Below are 23,939 nucleotides of genomic sequence, written 5' to 3' on the forward strand. Positions count from 1 at the left end.
TAAAGAGCAAGACTCGGACAAATCTTTGATTTTTTTTTCCTGATAGGCTTGTCCCAAATAAATATGCCAGGAGAAGATAGGCACACAGAATGACAGAGAATACTAAGCAGATGATATGAAATAATATAGAAGGCATGGAGCCAAAGCTAAAGATCTGTATTTCATGGGTCAGCATTGTGGCATCACAGGTAAAGCCGCTGGATGCTGGCATCCCATATGGGCTCTGGTTCGAGTTCTGGCTGCTCCACTTCTGATCTACCTCCCTGCTAATGCACTTGGGAAAGCAGTGGAAGATGGCCTGAGTCCTTGGGCCTCTGCACCCACATGGGAGACCTGGATGAAGCTCCTAACTCCTGGCTTTGGCCTGGCCCAGCCTTGGTCATAGTGATCATTTAGGGAGTGAACCAGCAGATGTTGAGAACTTGTCTTGCTCTCTCTCTCTCTCTCTAATTCTGCCTTTCAAATAAATTAAAAGAAAAATCTTGGGAATGCCACAGTGGTATAGTAGGCTAAGTCTCTGCCTACGGTGCTGGCATCCCATATGGGCACTGTTCATGTCTCAGCTCTTCCTCTTCCAATCGAGCTCTCTGCCATGGCCTGGGAAAGCAGTAGAAGATGGCCCAAGTGCTTGGGCTGCTGTACCTCTGTGGGAGACCTAGAAGAAGCTCCTGGCTCCGGACTTTGGATTGGCCTGGTGCCCACCATTGCAGCCATTTGGGAAATGAACCAGCGGATGGAAGGCCTTTGTCTCCATCTCTCCCTCTCTCAGTATGTAGCTCTACCTCTCAAATAAATAAACAAATCTTTAAAAAAAAAATGCATCATCCCTGTAATGATGATGTACATTAAAAAAATCTTTAAAAATCTGCATTTCTTTTTTTAGAGGCAGAGGCACAGATAGAGAAGTCTTCCATCCACTGGTTCACTCCTCAAATCGCTGCAATGGCCAGAGCTACACCAATTCTAAGCCAGGAGCTGGGAGATTCCTCCAGGTCTCCCACGAGAGTGCAGAGGCCCAGCACTTGGGCCATTTGTACTGCTTTCCCAGGCCAGAGCAGAGAGCTAGATCTGAAGTGAAGCCACCGGGTCTCAAACCAGCACCAATATGGGATGCCAGCATCACAAGCAGAGGCTTTACCAGCTAGCCCACAGCACCGGCCCCAAAAGATCTGTATTTCAAAGCCACATAGTCTGAGTCTCCTAACTCTGTCACACCCAATCTACAACTGTGTAAATGTAGATACTTGTGTACTTATATATGCATTTTTTAAATAAAGCAATTTTTAAAGATCCATTTGTTTATTTAAAAGTCAGAGTTACAGAGAAGGAAAGGCAGAGAAAGAAAGAGAGAGAGAGAGAGACAGAGACAGAGACAGACAGACAGAGAGATCTTACAACTGCTGGTTCACTCCCCAGATGGCCGCAACAGCCGGAGCTGGGCTGATGTGAAGCCAGGAGCAAGGAGCTCCTTCCAGGTCTCTACACAGGTGCAGAAGCCCAAGGGCTTGGGCCATCTTCTACTCTTTCCCAGGCCATCAGCAGGGAGATGGATCAGAAGTGGATCAGCCAGGACTTGAACCAACACCCATACGGGATGCCAATATCTCAGGTGGTGGCTTTACCCACTATGCCACAGCACCAGCCCCTTTCACATGATTTTTACTATCTTCCACTTCTCTGTGTTAGTCTTTTACAATTTCAGTTCATTGTATCTTATAAATGTTTAAACAAATTTGGATGTTGTAGTATACCAGTACTCCCAGCCATGGATTTAATCATAATTACCAAGTGAGATTGAATTTACCTTTATTTGTTCCTGTAATGATGCCAGGCCTGCTTCTTGCTGGGATTTGTCTCTTGTGTATATTTTCTGTTCTCACATTAACTCAGTGATCTAAGAACTATTAAGTTTGTGGGCTCTCACCTGTGTCGTGCTTCTACAGCTAACTTTATGAAATGCCGGTGGAAAATCGACATTGAATATATATAAGCTTTTTTCCCAGGGTCAAGTTTTGCTCAACTTTTTTTGCCTCGTTGCTCATCCTCAGTGAACTCTTTTTCTCTGATTTTTTTCAGGTGAGGGCACCTTTTTCTATAAGCCTATTTCTGAATTGTCACATTGAAAACATAGGTTTCCTTTCCCCAAAAAAGCTTGGAAACTCCAGCACCTCCATTTGCTGGTCCAATGACTAGGCAAGATTGCTTCTTTTCTCTGTTCCTTAATCCCTGTCTAACTTAAAGGTCTAATTTAAAGAAGAACTAACCCCAGTTCTTCTCAAATTATTCAAAACAATTAAAAGGGAGGAATCCTCCCAAATTCTTCCTATGAAGCCAATATCACCTTAATTCCTAAGCCCGGAAAAGATGCAACAGAGAAAAAAAAACTATAGACCTATCTCCCTGATGAACATAGATGCAAAAATCCTCAACAAAATCCTGGCCAATTGAATCCAACTACACATCAGAAAGATCATTCACACAGACCAAGTGGGATTTATCCTTGGTATGCAGGGATGGTTCAACATTCGAAAAACAATCAATGTGATACATCACATTAACAAACTGAGTAACAAAAACCATATGGTTATCTCCATAGATGCAGAGAAAGCATTTAACAAAATACAACACCCTTTCATGATGAGAACTCTATCAAATTGAGTTTAGAAGGAACATTCCTCAACACAGTCAAGACAATTTATGACAAACCCATGGCCAACATCATATTGAATAGGGAAAAGATGGAGGCATTTCCACTGAAATCTGGTACCAGACAGGGACGTCCACTCTCACCATTGCTATTCAATATAGTCCTGGAAGTTTTAGCCAGAGCCGTTAGGCAAGAAAAAGAAATCAAAGGGATACAAATTGGGAAAGAAGTCAAACTATCCCTATTTACAGATGACATGAGTCTATATATAGGGGATCCAAAAAACTCCACTAAGAGACTGTTGGAACTCATAGAAGAGTTTGATAAAGTAGCAGGCTACAAAGTCAATATACAGAAATCAACAGCCTTTATATGCAAAGATAATGCCATGGCTGAGAAAGAACTTCTAAGATCAATCCCATTCACAATAGCCACAAAAATAATCAAGTACCTTGGAATAAATTTAACCAAGGATGTCAAAGATCTCTATGATGAGAATTACAAAACATTAAAGAAAGAAATAGAAGAAGATACAAATGAAAAAAAGGAAAAATCTGCCATGTTCATCAATTGGAAGAATCAATTTCATCAAAATGTCTATTCTTCCAAAAGCAATTTACAGATTCAATGCTATACCAATCAAAATACCAAAGACATTCTTCTCAGATCTAGAAAAAATGATGCTGAAATTCATATGGAGGAACAGGAGACCTCAGATAGCTACAGCAATCCTATACAATAAAAACAAAACCTGAAGCATCACAATACCAGACTTCAAGACATACTACAGGGCAGTTACAATCACAACAGCCTGTTACTGGTACAAAAATAGATGGATAGATCAATGGAACAAAATAGAAACACCGGAAATCAATCCAACTTATATTTGACAAAGGAGCTAAAACCAATCCCCGGAGCAGGGACAGTCTCTTCAATAAATGGTGCTGGGAAAACTAGATGTCCACAAGCAGAAGTATGAAGCAAGACCACTACCTTACACCATATACAAAAATCCATTCAACATGGATTTAAGATCTAAATCTACACCACAGCACCATCAAATTAATTTAGAGCATAGGGGAAACCCTTCAAGACATTGTAACAGGCAAAGAATTCCTGAAAAAGACCCAGAGGCACAGGTAGTCAAAGCCAAAATGAACAAATGGGATTACCTCAAATTGAGAAGTTTCTTTACAGCAAAAGAAACAGTCAGGAAAGTGAAGAGGCAATTGACAGAATGAGAGAAATAGTTTGCAAACTATGCAACTGATAATGGAATAATAACCAGAATCTACAAAGAGATCAAGAAACTCCACAGGGGTCAGTGCTGTGGCTTAGTGGGTAAAGCCGCAGCCTGCAGTGCTGGCATTCCATATGGGCGCCAGTTCGAGTCCCAGCTAATCCACTTCCAATCCAGCTCTCTGCTGTGGCTTGGGAAAGTAGTAGAAGATGGCCTAAGTCTTTAGGCCCCTGTACCCATGTGGAAAAACCCAGGGGAAGCTCCTGGATCCTGGCTTAGGATCAGCACAGCTCTGGCCATTGCGGCCAATTAGGGAGTGAACCAGCAGATGGAAGACCTCTCTCTTTGCCTCTCCTTCTCTCTGTGTAACTCTGACTTGCAAAAAGAAAGCAACACCACAATAACAAAACAAACAACTCAGTAAAGAGATGGGCCAAGGACTTAAACAGATATATATTTTTTTGACAGGCAGAGTTAGACAGTGAGATAGAGAGATTCAGAGAGAAAGGTCTTCCTTCTGTTGGTTCACCCCCCAAATGGCCTCTACAGCTGGCGCACTGCGCCAATACAAAGCCAGGAGCCAGATGCTTCCTCCTGGTCTTCTCTGCAGGTGCAGAGCCCAAGCACTTGGGCCATCCTTGCACTCCTGGGCCACAGCAGAGAGCTGGACTGGAAGAGGAGCAACCGGGACAGAATCCAGCACCCCAACCAGGACTAGAACCTGGAGTGCCGGTGCCACAGGCGGAGGATTAGCCAAGCGAGCCACGGCGCTGGCCAAAACAGACATTTTTCAACAGAGGAAATCCAAATGGCCAACAGACACATGAAAAAATATTCAAGATGACTAGCCATCAGGAAAATGCAAATCAAAACCACAATGAAGTTTCATCTCACCCAAGTTAGAGTGGCCCTCATACAGAAATCAACAAATTGGCTAGAGAGGATGTGGGGAAAAGGACACCCTAACCCACTGTTGGTGGGAATGTAAACTGGTAAAGCCACTGTGGAAAACAGTGTGGAGATACCTCAAAAACCTGAATATAACCCTACCATATGACCCAGCCATTCCACTACCAGGAATTTACCCAAGGGAAATGAAATCAGTAAACAAAAGATCTATCTGCACCTCCATGTTTATTGCAGTTCAGTTCACAATAGCTAAGACATGGAAGCAACCTAAATGCCAATCAACCAAACACTGGATAAAGAAATTGTGGGATACGTACATTATGCAATACTACACAGCAGTGAAAAAGGATGAAATCCAGTCATTTGCAACAAAATGGAGCAAGCTGGAAAATTTCATACTTAGTGAAATAACCGAGTCCCAAAGAGACAAACACAATATGTTCTCCCTGATTTGTAAGAATTAATAGCACTCCTGAAATGAAAGCTGTAGAAGTGAAATTGACACTTTCAGAATCAATGACTTGAATAGTCTTTGTCCTAATTGTCAAGGGACAGTTTATTATTGTTACTTTTTATTGTGTATTTCTTTTTTTTCTTTCTTTCTTTTTCTTTTCTCTTTTCATACTATAATATCTAACTTTTATGTTACAGAGAATTAATCATATGTATATTAAGTCAATTAGAAAAAGATTCCAGTAAAAGATAAGAGGGGGAATAAGAGAGGGGGAGGTAGTCTGTAACTGTAAAGCAGTGTAGTTCTGCACACAGTCCTACAGACTTAACTTCCAAGGGTACAGTCTAAAAACTGTCATGGGCTCCAAACCCATTAAAATCAGTGGTATAAATGCCAGCTTAACTGTTAAGATGATCATATTAAATGCTAAAGTCATCATGTAGATAGGTTTAATTGTAAAAGTGATCATATAAATAACATCAAGTGCCTGGTGATAATAATAGAATTAAAAAGGAAGGAAAGTCCAATACAGGAAGCAGTCCACACAGCCGACTCCTAGAATGACACTCACTGTAAAATAGCACTCTGACCTCAGAATCAACCCTTAAGGCTTCCCGGTCTGGCCTAAAGGCCTGTGAGTGCATTTCAGGCATGGACAGCCAAGACTCTGTGGCAAAAAATATCCTACACGGAGGATCTCTGTGAGACGTCAGTGGGAAGAAAGGGCCATCAAAGAAGGAGGTACTCTTCTCGGAAGGGAGGAGAGAACTTCCACTTTGCTTATGGCCATGTCCAAATGCTAATGGAGTCCAAATACTGATGGCAGCCTATGGCAAGAGCTTATGGCAAGAGTCTCGGGTGACCACTGACTTCATAAATAAGAGTGTCAATTGTTAAAGGAACAACATAATGTACTGTGCACTTACTCCCCATGTAGGACCTCCATCCTTAATGAGTTGTACTATGAGAATTGACTGCAAATCTTGTTCTCAAACTGTACTCTACATGTTGTGTGCATGTGTGGTGGGGTGCAAACTGTTGAAATCTGTGCTTAACATGGAGTTGGTCCTCTGTATATAAAATCAAACTTAAAATGAACCATAATGAAGAAGGAGATGGGAGAGAGAGGGAAGTGGGATGGGAGTTGGGGTGGGAGGGTGGATATGTGGGAAAGAATCACTATATTCCTAAAGTTGTACTTATAAAAATGCATTCATTAAATAAAAACTTTTAAAAAATCCCTGTCTATAGAGGGAGGTGACAATATCCATCTCCTAAAGTTGTTTTGAGGGCCAAGCGCTAGAACCTCAAGGCGGGCCCCTGTAGGATGTCTCTTGCGCTGCAGCGGGAAGCAGCACCGTGTGAATCCTGTTCTTGTGCTGGGAGCAGGTGCTGTGTTGTGAATCTGCAGTGAACACCACCCAGTATACAAGAGCCTGCTTATGAGCACTCCCTGGGGAAGTTCCTCCAGGCCTTGGCATCAGGGCCTTGCCTCTTCCATTCTCATCTCCAGATACTCCTAAATAAAGCTACCTACAGTTTCTGGGAAATACTGTTGTTTCTCGTAGCTCCAATTTCTTTTCAGGTGTCAATTCCTCTGGGAGTCTTCTCAGACCTAGCTTAGTAGAATTAATAGCTTCCTCTCTTGGGATCCATTTCCCATTCTACCAACTCAAGTAACAGCAGACTGAAAGCTCTATCGGCCTAGCTCCAGCTATTACAGCCATCTGGGGAGTGAACCAGTGGATGGAAGACCTCTCTCTCTCTCTCTCTCTCTCTCTCTCTTAACTCTGACTCTCAAATAAGTAAATAAATCTTTAAAAAAAAAGTGAAAGAAAATAATTTATATTTATACTTATTTGTATGTTTTCATTAATGATTAAAAGGAAATATATGACATATAATAATGTAAATATACCCACAGAAGAAACAGTGAAAGCTAGAAAAATAAAGTAAAACATTTAATTTGGTTAGAAATACAGGCAACGAGAATAAAGAATCAAATCAGTTTCAACATAGATACAGTACCTTCATATAGGAACAAAGGTATACAAGAGTACTTCAAAAGATTCATGGAAAATGCATATTGTGAGAAAACTATGAATGGATTTCAAAGTCTTTTTTGCACCAAAATAAACTAATCCATTAACTCCATTTTCCTATGAACATCCTAAAGTATCCTCACGTTAATAAAGGTTGGCCCTGCCTTAAAAGAAATTAAATCTTGAAACTTCCAAAAGACTAACCTACAGGAACACTGTGGGGCCACGGGCGCTTCACTGGCTTACATGGCTGCATTCAAGATTTACAAAACAAAGACAACTGGCACACCAGATCAGACCTAGGGAAAGTGACTCAGACCACACAGCTATGTGACAATGGCAAAAACTCAGATGCAGGAGGCTAAGATAAACAGTGGCTAAAAACCGAGCAGCAAATGATGACAGATGTTATGAATTACAACCATACGACAAAAAGAGTGGTCTTTAGGTGTAGGACGACACGCAGCATGATGCTGCCAAGTCTCCACAAAAAGCTGGAAAGAGAAGCCCACCTGGAACAGACAGAGTGGTAAAAAGCAGTGTTAAAAATAAATGAGATAAATTAAATTGCCTCAAGGGAAGAGAAGAAAATATTGAAGTGCTCCAGGCACCTGTAAGAAGCAGCTCTCTCCAGGGTTGGCCTTAGGTCACTCACTCTAAGATGGGAAAGAACATGGCACAGACAACCCTAAGGGTGACCGCAGCTCTGAGCTACTTTTCCACAGTGCAATGAGGATTCCCTTCCATTCATCTAAACAAACTGCTTCAAAGGCAAAATGGTAAGTAAGATTCTGCTGAGATCAACACATTCCCTCCAATAAGGCAGCGGCAGAAACTCCTCTGAACAAATAGGTGATATCTTCATGAACTAAATAAAAAATGCTCCATGTAAATTATCTGCAGAAGGGTAGACAGAGAGAATGAGAAAATACTAGAACAATGGAAGAGAGAGACAGGTTGGTTTTGTCGCTATTGTCCACTCCCTCCTCCCCAAGCCCTGGAGCTCCAGAGCGCATCTGCTCTGAGCCAGGGTTTATTAACAGCAGGTCCCCCAGGGGGAGAAGCCATTAGGTTCCTACCGCAAAGACTCGGCTTTATATGGATTATAAAATCACACCAAGAGAGGTATTCCTACGCCTTCTTTTCTAAAACATGAAATCCCTAATTTGCTTGGAAACTATTTTTTTATAATTATAAATTGTCCAGAGAGTATATGAGTACCATTTAGTTAATCAGACTTTCATTTGGCTCATATTTTGAGCCAAGTATAATACTAGCCAGCACACTAAAACTATCTAAGAATGCAGACATTTTCAAAACTAGATAAAATATCAAATGATGCTGCCATCAAAATATTTAGCTTCATTCTCCGTATGAAAAATTCAAAAATGAACCATTTCTGAGTCAAAAATAAAGTTCTGCTTGACATAACCTAATTAATGTGAAACATTATTGGCTGTCTGTTATATGCCGCAAATGTGCCTGAGTGTCTCCATGTCTCCCCAAAGACAACAACTGGCACACACTTCCAGTCAAACCTTCCCAAGAGCTCATCCCTCAAAACTCAATGTTCCACAAAAAGAAGCCAGTCTCTTCAGGGCCTTAGAACTCCTCTCACCTCCACAGCACCATTTTCAATGATTTCTCTTCCTTTTTTAGAATAGCAATTGGTATAAAGTGGAAGTAATAAAAGGGAGAATAAATGTAAACTAGTGACTGTCTTGTTTCTCTCGCTTGTTAATTCAGTGAACCTATTTAAATGCTCTTCTGAAAAATGTTAGCACAACCTACAGTTCGATATGCATATCCTTTCTGAAAATAAGAATTTCTAATATCTTCTCTTACTTGATCATTTCTAGAAGGCATATGGTCCACATGAGAAAATGAATTTATTATTATGGGTGTTGTGGTTTGGAACTACAGGTTCTTAGAAATATAAAAAAGGGATTATTTAAATAACTCTAAAGTTCAGAGTTGTTGATTCTATTACCCACAGTCACTACATTTTTGGTTAATGAAAAATTTACGAATATAATCTAGGTCCACAGACTTCCAGGTCAGTGGGCTTTCCAGCACACTCTTCTGCCTCATTAACATCAGATATTGACAGTGATTTTTGATCTCCCTTTGTCTAAGAATTCAGATCTTGGCTAAGCAGATAATCCATCAGTTCTCTATGGTTGAACTTAAAGTCTTAGGAGGCTAGAAACAAATCACATTTACCTCTCATGGGAGATTTCATGGCAGCTTCTACCATCCCCACCAGAAGCTGGAGGCTCTTGGGATCCTGAGCCAGCCCGGAGGCAAAGGCTGCCAGGGCATCCGCATGACGTCCAAGGTACTGGAGGGCAACGCCCTGTCGGAAGTATGCCTGGAAGTGAGGGGAGATAAAGCATGCTTTATTATTGTACTGTGCAGTAACAAGTCTGATGGTGATTTCTCACTAGCAAATAGGCCAGCAGAAATAAGACTGAGATGTCCTTATTTATAAAACCTAATATACAGTCCATAAGCAAATGGACTGATTTCTTCAAATATCATAAAATGTAACCATACTCTTCAGGCAACTTCTGTATAAAACCTTCACTCTTGGGGCTGGTGTTGTGGCAGAGTGGGTAAAGCCACTGCTTGCGCCACCAGCATTCTATATGGGTGCTGATTCAAGTCCCAGCTGTTTCACTTCTGATCCAGCTCCCTGCTAATGCACATGGGAAAGCAGCAGGTGGCCCAGGTACTTGGCTCAGCCCTGGCCATTGTGCCATTTAGGAAATGAATCAGCTGAAAAAAGGGGGAAAAAAGCCTCACTAGTGCTGTGGTGTAGTAGGCTAAGCATCCCCTGTGGCGTCGGTTTGAGTCCCAGCTGCTCCTCTTCCGGTCCAGCTCTCCCTATGGCCAGGGAAAGCAGTAGAAGATGACCCAAGTGCTTGGGCCCCTGTACCCACATGGGAGACCAGGAAGAAGCTCCTGGCTCCTGGCTTTGGATCAGCCCAGCTCTGGCTGTTGCAGCCATTAGGAAAGTGAACCAGGGGATGGAAGACCTCTTTCTCTGTTTCTCCTTCTCTCTCTAGGACACTTACTAATTTAATCACATTCTTTGGCACTTGTTGACATAACTGCTTTTATTGTTTTTGATGCTTTTAAAAATACTTCTAATCCTAATTTCAATTTCTTAAGCGTCTCAAGGACAGGAACTTAGAGATTGCCCCAAGTGTCCAGTATAATGCCAGACAAATAAGAGAGAAATTCCACTGATTTTCTATTTTCGCCTTATATAATAAAAGGAAAAAAATCATTGTGTGATTGTTATTAAGATAATTTCAATAATGAGTAATATAACACGACTACATATTTCTAATGTGGTGTTTCAGACATAATATTTAAAGCAGTTGCCTACAAATATGTGTTTTGTTTGGAACAAAAAAATTGTTGGCCTATATGCTCTTCAATTTGATCAGTTTAAAAACTAGAATTATCATGTGTGGTTATAAGAAAATATTCCTTCTTCTAACTAACTGCAGAAAGGGCCAGAGAACTAATGAAATGTTTGAAGTTAGAACTTAAATAGTTAAATTTTAGAACAGTTGTAAGAAACTGCAATTTGTTTTCAAATACACAGAGTAAAAGCAAGCAAGTAAACAAAATATTATTAGTATGTAACCAGAAAGGACTTAGTACCTAATTAAACAATACATTACAATGGCACATTGTTAGGTATTCATTTGCTTAGATGACAACATCTACTTCTGAAAGATTTAGTTTCCTACTCAACTTAAATACTGCTGTTCACAATGCTTTTTTATGACCAATATACTTACAAATCCTCACAAATTATATTCACGGGATCTAAAAAAGTTTCAAACTCTTAAAACTGCTGTTCAGTTATCTTAACATATAATTTTATGATATTATATTACATATTAATACACACACAGAAGAGGGAGACCACTTTTCACATTTACAAAATATGCTTATTTACCTTATCTTATTTCATTTTTACAACAACTCTTTGCGGTAATTTAAGATGGGCAACACCATTTAGCGTTTCTATTAAGAAACAATCCATAAACAGAATGAATACTCAAAATTAGTATGGGTCATTCAGGCTCCTATTAGTTTAAACTGCCAGCAGCTATTAAAACTCAGACCCCGGTAAGACAATAACCTATAAATGCACTTTCATTACTAATTCATAGGACCACTTTCTTTCACTGGACTCAGTCACTGTTTTAATCTTTAATGTGTTTACAGACATTTTTCATTACCCTTTTCAGGTCCCATTTCAGGTGGTTCCTATAATCCAATCGGCAATACACAGCACATTCCAACCAAAAATAACTGTAGCTTACATACATGCAGGAAAGCTATATTAAAGCTACACTGAAACGCAAACACACACACACACATACATACCAAATATCTGTAAACTTTATTATTTATGGAAGGAAGCAAAAAGATGTCTGTAGTTGTTTCAGGTATGGATTGTAAGAAACACAAAAGTCTTAAATCCGTCTCAGCGAAATTGAATGCCCTGCATATTGAAAGCCCAAGTTTAGCATTCATTACTTTACTGAGAGAGCAACTGATTCTGCCAAGTAGAGGCACGGGGAAGTATGGCTGGCAGCCCCTTGGGAGGAAGGCAAAGTTCAGCGTCTAATGCAAACCCTGGTCTCCCCTCCACACACAGCTCTGGGTGAGTGGGCAAGCTTTGCTTCCTCAGCAGGAAAGGGAGGACCAGGCCTTCCTCCCACAGCTGTGGCTGCCTTTCATCACGAGACTTTTCAAAGAGGTACGACTGAGAAGGCCCAGAAGTCTTTCTTGGTTCTTCCCTATGCCCTTCCAGAATCCCCATTCCCACTGTAGAAGACCGCATCAGTTAAAAGCTGTTATCCCTTCAAGATAGCACAATGAATCAAGCTCTGACAAACCCCTGCTCCAAACTCGGAGAAAGGGGCTCTTCCAATTTCTGTTCATGCACTATTCATTGCATGTACAAATAGCTGTTGAATAAAAATTAGCTGACTATAAATTTGTGAAAGATATGTCACTACAGAATTCAAGCTGATGATAAAACCTAGATGATGTGAACTGTGAAAGAATAAGGAAAATTCAATGAGTACTCAATAAAATTAGTCACTTTCATTATTAGTCAATGAGAAAAGAATCTTAACAAGAAAACATAATTAAAGACTAACAAAATACAAGAAAAACTCAAACAATATTTTAGACTCATTCACTCCTCCCCTTGCTCCATAAGAGACTGCTAGCAGGGACGGGTGTTTGGTTTGGCCCAGCAGTTAAGACACCACATCCCATAGCAGAGTACAACCAAGGTGCAACCCCGGCTCCAACTCCTGACTCCAGTTTTCTGCTGATGGAGACCCTGGGAGGCAGCGGGGATGGCTCAAGTGTTTAGGTTCCTTCCGTCTGCATGTAACACCTGGATTGAGCTCCCAGGTACCAGTTTCAGTCCAACCCAGTCTCAGCAATTGTGAGTATTCAGGAAGCGAACCAGCTATGGGAGCTCTCTCTCTCTGTCTCTATGCCCCCACTGTGTGTGTGTGAACTTTAAGGAAAAATAAAGCATTGTTAGCAACTGGAAACTACAATTGAGGCACCGTCACTGCTGTTATGACTCACAGACAAAATTCTAAACCACCTAAATAGAAGAAAGAGGTATTGCCAAGTCTTAGGAGATACAGCAGCCACCACGGGCCCCTCTGCCAAGCTCCTTCGAAGCAAAGGTCAAGATGTGCTGAGAGTGACCGCTGTTTACCACAGCTTCAAGAAAACTGGTGTGACAAGTTGGAGCCCATCTGCCCGCCACTGCCCACCCCCTGCTCTTGCTACTAATTTTCTTTTACCACCCCAGATTTCACAGGAAATCACTTACCCTGGGAGACAGCACATTTTGGTCAGCTGAGAGAAAGCATGTGTACTGTACGCAGTGCCGAGTTGGGGCAAATGAGGCACTGTTGAATTCTTGGTGCTCAGTAAACCTCGGCTTATATATATTTACACCCTCTAGCTCATGAAGCACCACACACACACACACTGTGGTCACTGGTTATGCTACAATGGAGAAGAGCAACATGGCTTAACTATTGAGAACACCTATCCACTGGGAACAATGGTTTTCAGCTGAAACTTCAACGAGGAGGAGACTTGGCAGGGAGCCTTTAACACAGGGGACTAAAGGTCGGATACCTGGATTTCCAAATATGTCAAAGTTGTTCATCTATTTGCTTTTTGTTCACTATGAAGGCACAGTGATTACTTAATGCATGCTACTAAATGACCTCATGAACTAATAAAGACAACTGCATTACAAAAATAAATTTCCATTCCTTCTTTCCTTCAGTTAACATTCCTTAAATTTTACACTGCCAGACACTGTGGCACACAATACAAAGAAGCAAAGACAGGACTCATACCCTCAAGGTGCTCAGTCTAGAAGGGAAGGATATAAAAGCTATAAATGTTCTGACTACGAGCTGTAACTGCTAGCTCCCTAAGTGCTATCTAATGGTAACCAATGCTATCAGATTTCAGCAATAACAAAGACTTAACTAATGGCCAAAGTATTTACAACCTGTTGTTAAAATTGTTAGTATTATTAGCATTTGCTTTTTATTAAGTGGCCATTCCTTTTACCCAGGGGGTTAAAGTAAAAATAGTCAGAGACTGGACATGTGAAGCAGTACATCATTCACCCTGCAAGAACCCCTGGAAGCAATGAAGGACCTTTAAGTCTTCTTTTCCAACACTCCATTCCTAGTTCACAATCCCAACCCACCACGGAACCCAACAATAATAACCTAACACTCTGTTCTCCTTTGACCCAAATGCGCAAGCTACTACCCTCACAAGTGTGTTGTATTTTATAACTTAAAATATATAATGTAATGATATAGAGTATATATTATACACATGCACAATGCATAATCAGTATTTAGTTCAAGCATTTGCAAATAACCTGCCTTTGATTTTGACTTAATCTGTACTTAGAAACGCTATACTTTAATACTGCTAACCTACCTTTGAGTCTAAATTTGAGCTTACATCTTCTAAAGAACAATTTTCTAATATAACATGACACTGTATCTCCTATCCAATATGTGCTCTCCACATCATTGCCATCTTTGCTCAACAATCTTTGCAAATCATGTGACTTTTTACTGTTTCCCTTTATTATTTTATTTTTAAAAATTTTGTGAAGATTTATTTATTTATTTGAAAGGCAGAGTTACAGAGAGGCAGAGGCAGAGAGAGAGAGACATCTTCCATCTGCTGGTATACTCCTCAGATGGCCACAACAGCCGGAGCTGCACCCATCTGAAGCCAGGAGCCAGGAGCTTCTTCTGGGTCTCCCATGCAGGTGCAGGGGACCAAGGACTTGGGCCATCTTCCACTGCTTTCCCAGGCCACAGCAGAGAGCTGGGATCAGAAGTGGAGCAGCCAGTGCTTGAACTGATGCCGATATGGGATGCTGGCACTGCAGGTGGTGGCTTTACCCACTGTGCACCAGCCCAATTATTTTATTTTAAAAATGATTTCATGGGCTGGTGTTGTGGCTCGGCAGTTTAAGCCACCGCTTACAATACCAGCGTCCCATATTAGAGCATGGATTTGAGCCCCAGCTACTCCACTTTTAATCCAGCACAGGGCAAATTTGCCGGGAAAGGCAGTGGAGAATGGCCCGAGTACTTGTATCCTTGTCACCTATGTGGGAGACCTAGATGGAGTTTCTGGCTCCTGGCATTGACTTGGAAGAAGTCAGGCTATTGCAGTCATCTGGGCAGCGATACAGCAGACAGAAGATTCATCTCTCTCTGTCTCTGTGTATATCTCCCTCTGTTTCTGTCACTTTGTCTGTCAAATAATAAATAAATCTTTTTTTTAAATGACAGAAATGAGGGGACTGGCACTGTGGTGTAGCAGGTAAAGCTGCCGCTTGCAGTGCCAGCATTCCCTATGGATGCTGATTCGAGTCCCGGCTGCTCCACTCCCGATCCACCCCTCTGCTATGCCCTGGCAAAGCAGTAGAAGATGGCCCAAGTCCTTGGTCCCCTGCACCCGCATGGGAGACTGGGAAGAAACACCTGGTTCCTGGCTTTGGATCGGCACAGTTCTAGCCATTGTGGCCAATTGGGGATGAACCAGCAGATAGAAGACCTCTCTCTCTCTCTCTTTGCCTCTCCTCCTCTCTTTGTGTGACTCTGAATTTCAAATAAATAAATCAATCTTAAAAAAAATATGACAGAAATGGGGCTGGTGCTGTGGTGCAGTGGGTTAAAGCCCCAGCCTGTAGCACCAGTACCCCATGTGGCGCTGAGTCCCAGCTGCTCCACTTCTGGTCCAGCTCCCTGCTAATGTGTCTGGGAAAGCAGCAGAGGATAGCCCAAGTGCTTGGGCCCCTGAACACACATGGAAGACCAGGAAGAAGCTCCTGACTCCTGGTTTCAGATCAGCTTAGCTCAGGCCATTGCAGCCATTTGGGGAGTAAACCAGCAGATGGAAGACCTCTCTCTATCTCTGTCTCTACCTCTCTCTGTATCCATCACTCAAATAAATAAAATAAATCTTTAAAAAATGAGAGAAATGGATAAAACAGAAATGGTTCTAATTCTAAAAAGCAGCAGCAGGAATGGGCATTTGGCCTAGCAGCTGGGATGTGGTCAGGACGCCTGCATCCCACATCAGAGTACCTGGGTTTGATACAAAGTTCTGGCTCCTGATTCTAGGTTCTTTGCTAATGCAGACCCTGGGAGGCAGCAGTGATGGATCACGTCATTGGTTCCCTGCTTAAGCAACAGCAATGATTTATAATTTAACACAACTGGGTCAAAAATGAAAATGACTGCAGGGTGCCAAACCCAACCTTTAACATCATTGAATGTACACAAAACAACCATGTCTACTAAGAAAAGATGAAATTAGAGAATATATTTTAAACAAACTTAAAAAGAAAGACATTATTTAAGATTTTATTTTTTAGTTATCTGAGAATTAACACTCTTCACTTGAACACGTCTGTCTTTTGTCTGATATTTGCATAGTTGATATTTTATAACATTGAAGTTCATACACCTTTTCAGGAAAGTACCTCATGAGTAAATGAAAGTCTGCTAGTATTACTTGAAATAGATATCAAGCATATGAGCAAAATGTAAACACACATATTACCTACTGTGGTGGAATGAGAAGGTGAGAAGGTCATGCCAAGATGGCCACTGACAACAGAAACTGCCTGGTAACAGGCCGTGATTGGATGGCTTCGGAAACCACATGACAACAGAGCCTGACTGACAACAGGTCGTGATTGGATGGCTTCAGAAACCACATGACAACAGAGCCTGACTGACAACAGACTGTGATTGGATAGTTTCAGAAACTGCCTGGCAACAGAGCCCTACTGGCAACAGGCTGTGATTGGTTAGGGAATAGACCGCCCCTTGACCAGATTGGCTGTCTTGGCTATATAAGCAGCTGTAGCAACTGAAATAAACAAGTCTGCAGGCTGCTTGCCTCAGGCCTGCTTTCACCCGACTCCCGGTATCTGTGTGTTGACTCCGAGCTTCTTGTCCCCACCATGCTCCTCCTCTCAGAAACGAATCCACTGCAACAACCTACAGTAAAAGTTACTGTAGTCTATATACTATACATGTGTCTTTTCCTTTGCACATAAAAATGAAGGCACAGGACCCATGTCCTCAATAGGTTTTCATCCTCACATCAGCCAGGCACCTCACAGGATACATACATGTGATTAGTTTTGCTATATATTTGTTTCATTCAGGACAAGGAAGAAGTTACCCAGAACAGTTCTGCCCAAAACAATTTTGTGTGAAGACAGGAACATTCTCTATACTGTTTCACAATGGCAGACTCTAGCTTGTGACATGTGGTTACTGTTACTGAGCACTTGAAATGTGGCCAGCGGAACTAAGAAGCTAAACTTTAAATTTTATTTACTAAATTTACTTTTTTAAAAATTTATTTTTTGTTTATTTGAAAGCCACAGTTACAGAGGGGAGGAGAGAAAGAGAAAGAGATCTTCCATCTACTGGTTCACTCTCCAAAAGGCTGCAATGATTAGGGCTGGGCCAGGCTGAAGCCAGGAGCTTCGTCTGTGTCTCCCATGTGGGTGCAGGGACCCAAGCACTTGGGCCATCTTCTGCACTTTCCCAAGTGCATTAGCAGGGAACTGGACTGCAAGTGGGGCGTCCAGGACTTCAACAGGCACCCACAGGGGATGCTGGCATCAGAGGCTTTACCCACAAAGCCACAACACAGGCCCCTATTCACTAAATTTAAAGAGCTACAGTGGCTCATATCTATTTTATCAGCCAATGTAATTGTAGAGCTTGGTCTTCCTCTAACAATAACCAAGGACAAACCTAAATGGAAGAAACTCAAAGGCCAAAAACTAAACAAGCGAAATAACTACAAAACCTCTGCCCTGAAGCTCTGTGTGAGAGAGAAAGAGGGCCTCTGGGGTTGACAGGAGACTCCTGTTCTAGGTGTTTTCTAGCTCTGTGCCTTTGACCAGGCCACAAAACTCCACCAAACTTTACAGTCCACTTGCACTTACAGAGCGATAAGGGTGACCTTAGAAGGTTGTAGTGATGTTTGCTCATTGACCTGAAATAACAAAGCACAGAGTGGGCACTTAAATATATATATATATATATATAAATATATATATATATATATATATATAAACGGGACTGAGTCTCTCACAGTGTCACTCTCGAAAATTAAAGACTACAATGATCACCGGAGTCACTGAGGAAACAGTTAACTTACAATTGTCATCTTTTGTTTTAGAAAAGTCTATGAAGTAGGTAATATATTTGAGGAAAGTTTTTTAGCAAAAATCATTTTTTAAAATGTTAATAGTTTGGCAGTTGTTTGGGTTTACCTAATAAGTTCATTATTTGGGATAAACATTAAATATGGGCTAAATAAAGTCATTTGGCCTGGAGAGAAAAGGAGAATGAGCAGAAGAAAATGGAAGACCGGGGCCAGTGTTGCAGCACAGCAGGTAAAGCCACCGCCTCTGACGCCAGCATCCATATGGGTACCAGTTCGAGTCTTGGCTGCTCTGTTTCTGATCCAGTTCCCTGCTGATGCATCTGGGAGGGCAGCGGAGGATGGCCCAAGCGCTTGGGTCCCTGCCACGCATGTGGGAGATCTGGAGGAAGCTCCTGGCTCCTGGCTCCAGCCTGGACCAGCCTTGGACATTGTGGCCACTTGGGGAGTGAACCAGCAAATGCAAGGTCTCTCTCCCCCTCTCTCTCTCTGTAATTCTAACTTTCAAATAAATAAATAAATCTTTTAACAGAAAATGGAAGACCAAAAATCTATTTGTAGAATAGAATAAATGAAAAATAAATGAAAATAGAATAAATGAGAAATAAATGAAACCCTCCTTCCTTTCAGAGACTTTATGATATACTGATTATTGTGGGGAGCAACCCGGACTGGACTGAGTTACTGGAATTAAGACTTATTCTATGCATCTGCTCTCCCACAATATGGCGCTGGGAGAGGAGAAAACAGCTTCTACGCAGCTGCCTCTTGCCAACTTGAGTGATGACCTCCAGGAGCTGATCCTGCTCCTGATTGGAGGAGAGCAGCGTACTCGGCGTGTGGGCAGTCGAGTTAGGATTGGCGGAGGAGGACTATAAAGGAGGAGAGAGACAACATGCACCAGGAACATCTAAGGGGAACACCTGTGCAGCCCCCGAGAGAGCCGGCCGGCGGTGTGCCGCTCCCCTGCGGAAGTGGGGAATGTGGCAGGGGGAACCGCCCTTCCACGGAGGTGGAAGGGACGGTAGCCAACCCGGGAAGGACCAGCAGCCAACCTGGGAAGGACCAGTAGCCAACCCGGGAAGAACCAGCAGCAAACCCGGGGAGGGCCGAGAGACGAAAGAACAACGCAGAATCCTGTGTCGTTCCTCCACGAAGACGGGGAGCGACAATTATTAACATTATAACAGGCTTTTCTGAGGTCCAACTCTGACACCTATTTTAGCATCAGAAAGAGCCCAGTATTGTCGTATCAGTCCCACCACTGTAAGTCATCTAATATACATAGATTTTTTTTTACTTTTGAAACCGTCTCTAAGTTACATTTGTTGAACAGCTACACTGTGCCAGCTATTTTGCTAGATGCTTTCCAGTTTACCATTAACTCTCAAAATACCCAGCAAGAAGTTCTTATTATGACCATTGCACAAAAGTCAGTTACGAAACTTAAAATCATACAGCTACAAAGGAAAACAAACCTCTGAATAGTCTTTTCACTATTCCATATTACTTTTTATTAAGAAAAGATTTATTTGAAAGGCAGAGCAACAGAGAGAAAGAGAGACAGAGAGAGAGAGAGAAAGATTTTCCATTCAATGTTTCATTACCCAAATGGCCACAACAGCAAGGTCTGGGCCAGGCTAAAGCCAGAAGCTAGGTACTCCATCCTGGTCTCAGAGGCAAGCAGTTGGGCCATGCTCCACTGCCTTCCCAGGTAAATTAGCAGGAAGCTGAACTGGAAATGGAGCAGCTGGGACTGGAATCAGAACTCAAATGGGATGCTGGTATTGTAAGTGGCAGCTTAACCCACTGTATCACAAAACTGTCCCCTCCATACTACCTCTTTGATTAGAAAAAAAATTAATGGTGTGCAATTAGCCTCCAAATCAGCTTTTTGTCTGGGAATTTTGTATGTGTAAAATTCAACGTATGGAAGCAGAAATGAAGAAAAATCAGAAATGACATAGAAAAATCATGAACATGAATATTTAATCTCTAATCCATTAGCAATTGTTGATTGTAAAACAATTTTTAATGAATTGGATGGAGGAAAAATTCATTTCATTAACCTTTCCTATAAATGTATTATTATTGAACCAAACAGGCCACTGTACTTGCAGCTCAGTTCGATGTTAATTAGATTACAGGCATAAAGCTTTAAATCAAAGAGAAACAAAAGGCGCCACCAGCAAGCCTCCCAGCAAGGCTTGTTTGTTTGCTGGCTAAAATGGATTTTTACCTGCAATACAATCTGCTATGCTTCTTTTATCTTCTGATGCTTTCAAGTGAAATTTTCTCTTGCTTTTATTTGTTGATAGTTTTTGTTAAAAATAAAACAAAACACATTCTTCACCTGGGAATCTCTTTTACCTGCTCAACTGGGAGTAATGACCCCTTCCCCAGAAAAACACACTTATATTTTTTACTGTTTTTTTTTCTCAACTATTGTGTCTTATTGTACACTCAAAGCACATGCAAGAAACTGGGTGCTATTTTAGAAAACATCATTATTTAGTTTGGAACCCACAGCCAGCGGCCTAAATTGCCTAAACATAATGTTCTAACCAAATCTGCAGCTGGGGAATTGTTTTTCTCTCCAGTGTTGGATTTAGCACATTTAGAATCTATTTCTTAGGGAAATGTGCTCTCAATATTGATTATTTCATATCACGTCAGCTAGTTCTTTTTGCAAAATTAACTTTAAACTAATACTATGAAAACTGACAAGGTAACACATTTATAAGACGATTATATTTTAAAAATGATTTAGAAATTCAATAAGAAGTTGAAGAAAAGAAGAAATACGAACCAGGAGTTTAATAACTAGGTAGGTGTCATTTTCTAGCACTGGAGGAATTCCCAAAGTTACATTTTATGTAAGATTATAAAATGTGAGTACCATCATCTGGAATTTCTCTTCTAAGCTTTAAAAATAAACAACAAACTAAGTTTGAAGTCCCCTCAAGCAGTAGTTCTGAACTTTCCATATCTTGTGCTTTGCCTATGGGTGTGGCACAGGAAGTGTACAAACTCATGCCAAGAAGAAAACCAGGGAATGTCCTGAACATTCTCCAAGAAATCATCTGGCTTCAGCATGAATTCTATACCCTCCCCGACCAATCTACCTCCCACCCAAGAACAACGAGAACATGGGCTTTCACACACATAGCCTGTCCCAGGGAATGTCGAAAGACCAGGAGCAACATGGGAAAAACTGATAGTGGGCAGGAAGAATGCTGGAGTAGGACACTCACTGAAGCCAGCAATGAGAGAATTAAAGCAGCCTGAGCATGCACTAACTGTTCAAAAAAGCCAAGTGGTATTGTGCCCACCATAACATTGCTATAGCCAAACCATTCCAGATCAATGGGAATCCACTCCTTCCGGAAAGCAGTCTATGAAAATGATTACTATAAACATCTATACATTGGGACATAAGATCTCTGCATACAGCTTCCATGGGCAGATGCAGTTCCACCATTAACTTACTTCTTTACTCTTTCTGGCTATCAACTCTTGCTTTTCTCTTCAAATTATAATTCAAATGGCAATCCATAGCATTACACCAGGGAGAAGGGCAAAGTCATACAAAACATGAGACATCCCCTAAAATATCAAAGGTTTTTTGAAGGTTTTAGGGAGAGAATTTTTTTTCTAATTAATAAACTTTATTTTTAAGCAGTTTCAGGTTCATAGAAAAACTGAGCAGAAAATACAGCATTCTCATAAATCCTTTGTCTCCACATACATATAATCTCTTCAACCACCCCACAGCATAGTGATTCATTTGTTATAAACTACAGAGAATATATGTACATATACATATATACACACACACCTATATTTATGTACTTTTTTTATTCTTTTTTTTTTTTTGACAGGTAGTTATAGACAGTGAGAGAGAGAAAGGTCTTCCTTCCATTGGTTCACTCCCCTAATGGCCATAACAGCTGGCGCTGCACTGATCCGAAGACAGGAGCCAGATGTTTCTCCCTGGTCTCCCATGCGGGTGCCGGGCCCAAGCACCTGGGCCATCCTCCACTGCCCTCCCAGGCCACAGCAGAGAGCTAGACTGGAAGAAGAGCAACTGGGTCTAGAACTGGAGCCCATATTGGATGCTGGCACCGCAGGTGGAGGATTAACCAAGTGAGCCAAGGCACCAGCCCTGATGTATATATATATATATATATATATATTTTTTTTTTTTTTTGACAGGCAGAGTGGACAGTGAGAGAGAGAGACAGAGAGAAAGGTCTTCCTTTGCCATTGGTTCACCCTCCAATGGCCGCTGATTCAAGATTCAAAATATTAAAGGATATTGTCAGGAAAATAAAAAGACAATACACTGAATGGGAAAAATATCAACAAATCACATATCTAATAAGAGTCTAATGTTCAGAATACATAAAGAACTTTTACAACTCAACAACAAAAATAAAAACAACCCAATTTAAAATGAGCAGTAGATTTGAATAGACATTTCTCCAAAGAAGGCATACAAATGGTCAACAACAGTATAAGATATTTGTTTCACATTATTAGCCATTAGGAAAATGCAAATCAAAATTTCAGTGAGATACCATTTCACATCTACTAGAATGGCTACAATTAAATTTTTCTCTAAGTAAAAAATGACAAAGTGTTGGTGAGGATATGGAGAAATCAAAACCCTTGTGCATTATTAAGAACATAAAATGGGCCAGCGCTGTGGTTCACTTGGCTAATCCTCCACCTGCGGTGCCAGCACCCTGGGTTCTAGTCCCGGTTAGGGTGCCGGGTACTAGTCCTGGTTGCTCCTCTTCCAGTCCAGCTCTCTGCTGTGGCCTGGGAGGGCAGTGGAGGATGGCCCAAAGTGCTTGGGTCCCTGCACCCGCATGGGAGACCAGGAGGAAGTACCCGGCTCCCGGCTTCGGATCGGTGCAGTGTCAGCCGTAGCGGCCATTAGGGGAGTGAACCAATGGAAGGAAAACCTTTCTCTCTGTCTCTCTCTCACTGTAACTCTGTCTCTGTCTAACTCTGCCTGGCCAAAAAGAATAAAATAAAATAAAACAAAGAACATAAAATGTTTTAGCAAGTATAGAAAACAATGTAGCAGTTCCTTATAAAGTTACACATAGAATTACCATATAACCCAGCAATTTCACTCCCAGTATATCCCCAAAAAAATTAAAAACAGAAAATCACATACTTCCCTTTTAAAAGATTTATTTATTTATTTTGAAAGAGCTACAGAGACAGGGAGAGACATACTGAGAAAGAGAGATCTTCCATCTGCCAGTTCACTCCCCAGATGGCCACGATAGCCAGGGCTGGACCAGGTGGAAGCCAGGAGCTTCATCTGAGTCTCCACCTGGTACCAAAGGCCCAAACACCCGGGCCATCTTCCACTGCTTTTTCCAGGCCATTAGCAGAAGAGCTGAATCAGAAGTGGAGCAGCTGGAACACAAACCAGCAGTACACGAGATGCCTGGGTTGCAGGCAGCAATTTTACTTGACACGCCAAATGCCAGCACCAAATATTTTTCCATGTCTGTTCAAATAAGCACTCTTCACAATAGCCAAATGGTGGAAATAATTCAAATATCTACCAGCGACCGGGAGGATAAATAAAATCTGGTACATACATATAATGAAATATTACTTAATCTATATAAAAACAATGAAATAGTGAGACATGCTATAATACGGATGAAGCTCAGAAACATATTAAGTGAAAAAAGTCAGGCAGTAAAGTTTACATGTAATATTCTGATTTTATGAACCATCCAGAATAGGTACATATATAGGGACAGAAAGCTGATTGGTGGTGGCCAGGAGTAGGTAGACAAGGTTAGT

At 41.4% G+C, this 23,939-nt stretch overlaps 1 protein-coding gene across 3 annotated transcripts in view; it reads right to left on the reverse strand.

Moving 5' to 3' along the window:
* TTC28 (tetratricopeptide repeat domain 28) overlaps positions 1 to 23,939 on the reverse strand; it is a 700,068-nt gene that overhangs the window by 292,640 nt on the left and 383,489 nt on the right. For all 3 annotated transcript variants that reach the window (XM_051826641.3, XM_008274620.5, XM_051826643.3), the window contains one exon: positions 9,516 to 9,663. In XM_051826641.3, coding sequence (XP_051682601.3) covers positions 9,516 to 9,663 — 148 coding nt within the window. The remainder of the gene's footprint in view (positions 1 to 9,515; positions 9,664 to 23,939) is intronic.

This window comes from Oryctolagus cuniculus, chromosome 21 (assembly GCF_051225735.1).
Source record: "Oryctolagus cuniculus isolate XC-2025 breed Fujian yellow rabbit chromosome 21, ASM5122573v1, whole genome shotgun sequence".
Lineage (NCBI taxonomy): Eukaryota > Metazoa > Chordata > Mammalia > Lagomorpha > Leporidae > Oryctolagus > Oryctolagus cuniculus.